General features: G+C 37.2%; 1 protein-coding gene across 1 annotated transcript; it reads left to right on the plus strand.

Annotated features, from left to right (window-relative positions):
- The first annotated feature begins 2,074 nt into the window (after positions 1-2,074).
- On the plus strand, positions 2,075-2,905 carry LOC143891033 (secreted RxLR effector protein 161-like). The gene is made up of 3 exons (XM_077395690.1): positions 2,075-2,174; positions 2,340-2,447; positions 2,547-2,905. Exons 1-3 carry the CDS (start codon positions 2,075-2,077, stop codon positions 2,903-2,905), a joined length of 567 nt encoding a protein of 188 aa, XP_077251805.1.
- The last annotated feature ends 3,889 nt before the right edge of the window (positions 2,906-6,794 follow it).

A 6,794-nucleotide genomic window follows, 5' to 3' on the forward strand; every position in this document is an offset into this window, starting at 1 on the left:
ATGTGCTACCTGCTTGTATTCAATGAACAGGTGCTCTACAGCAGAATCATTGAATGAACATGTGATTCATGCTTGTATTGAATGAACAGGTGCTTCATGTTTCTATTCAATGAACATGTGCTTCATGCTTGTATTCAATGGACAGGTGCTTCAAATGGGTTTTATTCAATGAACAGGTGCTCTATGCTTCTATTGAATGGTATCGGCTTCTTATGAACATGGTAATTCAAAATGGTAATTCAACCAGCTCATTCAACCTGATAATTGAACATGGTAATTCACAGTGGTTATTAAAGGTGCTGGCAATTGATGTTGATTGCATTCAATCATTATTAATGTTGGTTGAATTCCTTTCATGATTGGTAAGTCAACATGGTAATTGAACCTAGTAATTCATACCAACCATTAAGAAGTATTCAGACCTCCCAATTAAGAAGTAAAAACCGAAATAACACCAAGCATCATGATAAGAAATAGATTGAAATCCACTTTCATTTCTTCAACACATTTCCTACATAGATAGAGTTAGATTAGAAGTCTTTCAAAACATCATTTCAATACAGACACTAAGAAAACAGCACATAGAAGAGCAGCACCCCATGACATGGCAAGTAAGGTCCGCAAAATCTTTTTCCTGCGACGATACTTGTCGACTTCAGCGTCCAACCTTTCAAGCTCCGCCAGCACCTTTGAGAACTTCTGCATAACCTTCGGTACGATAGCACTTCCTCAAACACATATCGGTGGATCCACCCATTCGAAAAAACCACAAGAAGCATCCATCTGAAATCATAGAAGCTCATTTAGAGTTACCCCATAATTCATATCCAAAGTATGACTATTCACAAAAGATTGCTCACCTCATACCCAGAACACCCCAAAAACCTTCGCCCGAAGTTAGTGCTAGTCCATGATGTCCTTAGTGGCGCTCGTTGTCCACAGTGGCATGGTGTGAAGGCAGAACCTTGTGAATGTTTACCACTCGAAGAGGAACCAGCTGATGCCATCTACCTAGGCCAAAAAATTACCCAACTGTTATTTTTTCCAAATTAGGCAAACCCTTATAATGCACTTATAAGGGTTTCTTACTTGTAAATTAACCAACATTAACTGGTAGGGTTTCTATTAATAAAACTCATTCCAAACCCTAACTTACAAGGGTTTCTGACAAATAAATCACAGTCACAAATCAAATACAAGAAAACTCCCAGAACTCAAATACAAAAAACCCCCACAAATCAAACACAAGAAAACCCCCAAAAATCACAGCCAAGTAAACAACAAACATTAGGGTTTTTTTAAAAAGTAACATTAGGTTTACATAACAACAAAAAATACATTGGATGAAATGACAAACTTTTTTGCCACAAATAGTAACAAATTTCACCACACAGACGTGATTAACAGTATATTACTTCGTTTGCACAAGGGGAAATGATAAAATACATAAATGTAGTATAAAATCACAAAACATACCTTTAACCACGTGGGAGGTGTGTCCAGACAAGAACCCTAACCATTCGAAGTTCCCTCTTCCACAACGAAGCTCTGTTTCAGATATTTTAAAAAAAAACGGTCTGTAAATGCCTTATACAAAGAGAACACAAATACGGGGGTATTTTGGTCCATAAAATATTAACCCTGGTTACTTTCTACTGTTCCGTCGGGTTAACGTAACGGCCAGTTGACGGAAGGGGTATACTTATAACAAAACGAAACTAGAGGGGATGTCTTTGTCAATTTTTAAACTATAGGGGTTGAAGTGGATGTGTCAGAAACTAGAGGGGAGGTAAATGTATTTATCCCATGATGAAATGGATTCAATCATGGGTAATAAAACTTGAAAATTAGTTGACTTACCACCTGGGTCTAATCCATAGGTTGTAAGTGGATCTTCAAGAAGAAAATGAAAGTAGATGGAACCATAGAAAAATTTAAGGCAAGGTTGGTTGCCTAAGGCTTTACTCAAAAAGCCGGAATAGATTATTTTGATACATATGCCCCAGTTGCTAGGATCTCAACCATTAGAGTCCTAATTGCTCTTGCATCCATATACAACCTTCACATTTATCAAATGGATGTTAAAACAGCATTCTTGAATGGTGAACTTGACGAAGAAGTATATATGAATCAACCTGAAGGTTTTGTTATACTTAGTCAAGAGCGTAAAGTATGTAAGTTAGTTAGGTCTTTATATGGGCTTAAACAAGCCCCTAAATAGTGGCATGAGAGATTTGACAAGGTTCTAGTGTCAAATGATTTTAAGATAGATGAATCTGACAAATGTGTATATAGTAAGTATAAAAGTGAAAAATGTGTCATCATATATTTATATGTAGATGACATGTTAATCTTTGGTAGTGATATGGATAGTATCACAAGGAACAAAGAGTTTATGTCATTGAATTTTGATATGAAAGACATGGGTGTTGTAGATGTGATTCTAGGTATTAGAATAGTAAGAAAAGATAGTAATCTTATTCTTACCCAATCACATTATATTGAAAAAGTATTTAGAAAATTTGATCACTTTGATTGCACACCAGTTTCTACACATTTTGATTCAAGTTTAACATTATATCCTAATACTGGTAGGTCTATATCTCAATTAAAGTATGCTAGTGTCATAGGTAGTTTAATGTATGCTATAACATGTACTAGACCTACCATAGCATTCGTAGTTGGAAAGCTAAGTAGATTTACTAGCAATCCTAGTAATGTTCGTTGGAATGCTATAAATAGGATATTAAAGTATCTTAAAGGCACTATAGATTATGGATTGTCATATAGTGGGTATCCTGTAGTGTTAGAAGGATATACAGATGCCAGTTGGTTAACTAAGCGTGTTGATTATTCATCAACGAGTGGGTGGATATTCACTCTTGGTGGGGGAGCTATCTCTTAGGCTTCGAAGAAGCAGACATGCATAACTACTTCCACCATGGAAGCAAAGTTTATTGCATTGGCCTCATGTTGTAAAGAGGCAGAGTGGCTGAGGAATTTGCTAATTGAAATTCCTATTTGGCCTAAACCTATGCCATCGATATATGTGTATTGTGATAGTCAGGCCACACTATCAATGGCATATAACCATGTGTACAATGGTAAGTCCAGGCATATTGGACTTAAGCATAGTGTTATTAGGCAGTTACTTACTGATGGAGTAATAACTTTAGATTATGTGAGATCAAGCCAAAACCTGGCTGATCCATTAACAAAAGGTCTTGCAAGAGATTTTGTGTTAAAGACATCAATGGGGATTCGAAAGCCAATAACTAATGATCACCAATGATGGAAACTCAACTCAACGCTTGAAGAGACATCAAGTCTTGAGTTTAATGAGCCCAAGTACAACATATGGAGTGATTGCAAGCACTGCACCTTTTATAAATGCCATCCCAAAGGAAAGTGCTTGGAACCTGTAATGTGTAACAGAGGGGGTTGAGCATTTAGGCTCTTAATAGGCTTATAACCAGGTTGTTAGGATGCTATAGTTACATGGGCACTCGTAAGCCTACCTATGTGAGTGTGGAAGTTGTGCCACTTCCTGTGAGACTTGGCTAGTCTCTAGAGCACTCATGAAACCGAGATACAGACACATGGCCAATACACGTGTTGGGTTATAAGAATCACCTGAGGAGAAGAATTTCTTATGTGTAAAACGTATCCGGTTGGCCGTATAGAATAGCTAGTTCAAAGACACGTCTACTATGCAATTCTGGTCAACTTTGATGTGTTCTCACTAAGTGAATGTTCAAATCATAATATACCTTCATTTATGCGTAAGAGTTCCAAGTATGATGAAATATTTTTTGATTTTGAAAATGGTGGGGGATTGTTAGATTTTGATTTTCAAAATCTTATTGTTTGGTCAAAAGATAGTGTTTGAAAAATATTTTCTAGGTGTGTTTTAGAAAAGAAAAAACTTTTCTTTGGAAAGAGTTGCTTTTTGCAAGAGAAAGAGAAGAGTGCAAAAGTAGTGTGAAAAAAATAGTCTCGTACCGACTCATAAGAAAGAAAAAGTGGGGCTTATAAGGCTTTATTCTTTTCTCTTCTTGTAATGGTGCACAATGGGTTTTAGCCATGGGTTGAACCGCGGGATGGTGCAACGCACCGTTCGCACACGCACGAGCGGTGTGGGCAATGGGCTATAGGGCGCATAGTGGCGCTTTATTGGCGATTTTTTAGGTGCACTTTGCACTTCTCAGGTTGGGCCTGAGTTCACGGTTGGCCAAGCAGGCCTAGGGGCTCCAATGGATAGTGCGTGAGCGGGTGCGATCCGAAGCGTCGGATCATAGTATAAGGGCTAGTGGAAGATGACCGTTGGATGGTGTCCCATCTACTCAATGGTCAAAGGCCCAAAGGGTGCGATCTGCACCACGGATGGGCAATCTAGCAATTCGAAGTTGGAAGGGTTTTTACACAAGCTAACGGTCACTCCAGGAATGATCTGATCCATAGAGTAGCGATTAGACACGATCTAATGGTCAGAATTCAAACCCTCGCTGAAAGGATGTCCAGAAAAGGTGTTTTCCAACGGGAAAAGCCACTAGAAGCTCTATAAAAACAGTAGAAAATACTCATTCTATACAGAATTCGGATTTCTACTTTGTCATACCCAAAATTGCTATTTCTAGCACAATTCTCTCTCTCTCTAAACTCCTACAAAGTTTCTGTTTTTACTGTTTTAGAAGTTCTCTTCAAGTACTCTGTTTTTTTCAGAAACAGAACACTTGGGTCTCAATTACTTGAAAAATTCAAAGGTGATTCAGGCTTGATTCCGTTCAGTGCAGAACGTCGTCAAGCAATCGATTTGGAACCAGGCTTCATTGTATGTTGGAGGCGAGTTCGTGGTTCCTTTTGCACACTACTGGTGGGGGCGAATATTGTCTCAAGGAGAGCCTTTACGCGCCTTGAAGCATCTTCTTATCTTCTTCTCAACCACTACACGGATTCTTTCCAACAAAGATAATCCTAAATGGAGCTTGATAAATAAAGGGAGAAGGATCATATGATAATGTACATGTGGGATAAATGGGCCCACAAAGTAATTGTCAGGAAAAGCTTAACAGCAAGTCTTTTTAACAATTTTCATTGGATTGAAGCTTCATGGTTGGTCCATATTCTTTTATATTCTTCACTATGAAGTTGGCCAACACCATATTTGACATCTAGGATATATTTATGGGTATAGAAAAAAACTTTTGTCGGAAAATAATTTTCTTAAAAAGTGAGTTTTTTGGAACATGGGTAACTCATTTCATATCAACAGGTTTTTCAAGCATCCAAAAATTTACCTATTTTCTATGAATTTTTTACTACTTGAACCCTGAATTTTAGTTTCTTCATTGGATGTTTTTTCCTAATTCCATATAGCTTAGTATAATAAGAAAGGGAAAACAATGCAAAGATAAACTTTTGTCAAAAGTTGTAGAGGTGTAATTTGGGGTCGGGACCAGTCGGGTCTTTGATCCATCATGCCCTATTTATTAGGTACCGATGAGGAAAGCTTAACAATTGACTCTTAATAGTGTTTTTTTTTTTTTAATCTTATCTTACGTATGTTATATAAGAGATAGCTAGCCTTATGTTCTAGCCTTATGTTCTACAAAAATAGAGATAGCTAGCCTTATGTTCTACAAAAATAATAGTCTTGATTTCACGTACATGCCTCCACTATGCATCCCTATAGGACCCAAAATTTCCTTTTACCATTGATCATCTATAAAAATGACTTTCTATAGTCCTCAATCGTAGGGCTGGCTGAAGCCCTGTTCGTTTTGGATTTTGAGAATTGATTTCGTGTCCAAAACTGATTATTGGACACAAAATTAAACACAAATTTGAGTATTATAAACTGGACCGAAAATCAATTCTCAAAATCCAAAACGAAACCTTCTCGAATCATACATATGTGGTGAGTTCTGGTAACACTTTTTAAAAGTATGTTTTTTTGGCTGGAAAAGCTTAGGCCATATTGGCAACCATGATTTTTTTTTATTTTTTACCAAGAGGAAGACAATTGAGTGAGGAGGTAATGCAAAGTGGAATTAAAATAAGGAAAAATAAAACACTATTTTGAATTGAGTTTTTCTTCGCTTATGATGTTGGCACTACCATTTTCTGATAGTCTTTTATTATTTAATCAACTGTCAAAAGGTTATTACAGTTCCTAAAAAGCTCTTAGAAGCCGATTAAAAAGAAAAGAAAAGACAAACTGACTTCGTATAACTATTAAAACATGGTAGTGCAAATATCAGCATCCCTTTTCTTTTCCATAATTTTCAGCCACTTCTCAACCTCTCCTCACTCTCATGCCCTCTCCCACCACTCGATAAAACAATAATGTATGGAAAAAACTTTCGTGGGGTCAAACATGGCCTTAGGTGAAATAACTTTCATCAATAACTTATTTACTAAACTAAGTTAAAGAATTTTAGTAAAAAAATTCCATGATGGCAAATCTCACTATATGAAACTATCTTTGAACCAACCAATGAGAGAGAGAGAGAGAGAGAGAGAGAGAGAGAGAGCTATTTTCCTAGTACAAGCCATTCAAGGCAAAAAAAGCACGATATAGAGCAGTGCAGTGGGGAGAGGGTCTGAACCTCAACTTCTCTCTGTAAAGCGAATAATAACGGGACGTGGGCTCGGAGTTTAAGGGGCCTTTATTTTAGTGATGTGGCCTTCCCTCTCTCTCTATATATATCTCTCATTTTGGTTTCGGAGGCTTTCTCTTTCTACGATAGCTCCGTTGTTTGAAATGACGATACGGAAAGAATATCGTCCCGTTT

This window comes from Tasmannia lanceolata, unplaced genomic scaffold, assembly GCF_043159265.1.
Source record: "Tasmannia lanceolata isolate RefF3 unplaced genomic scaffold, GAP_Taslan_0.1 ptg000013l, whole genome shotgun sequence".
Classification (NCBI taxonomy): Eukaryota; Viridiplantae; Streptophyta; class Magnoliopsida; order Canellales; family Winteraceae; genus Tasmannia; species Tasmannia lanceolata.

What these genes read in the sequence shown, in the direction of transcription:
- LOC143891033 (XM_077395690.1), top strand. Translation starts at nt 2,075, where the DNA reads ATGGATGTTAAAACAGCATTCTTGAATGGTGAACTTGACGAAGAAGTA. An exon ending in TAGTCAAGAGCGTAAAGTAT is followed by an intron (nt 2,175 to 2,339) that starts GTAAGTTAGTTA and finishes ATTTATATGTAG; the next exon opens with ATGACATGTTAATCTTTGGT. An exon ending in TGTTGTAGATGTGATTCTAG is followed by an intron (nt 2,448 to 2,546) that starts GTATTAGAATAG and finishes ATTGCACACCAG; the next exon opens with TTTCTACACATTTTGATTCA.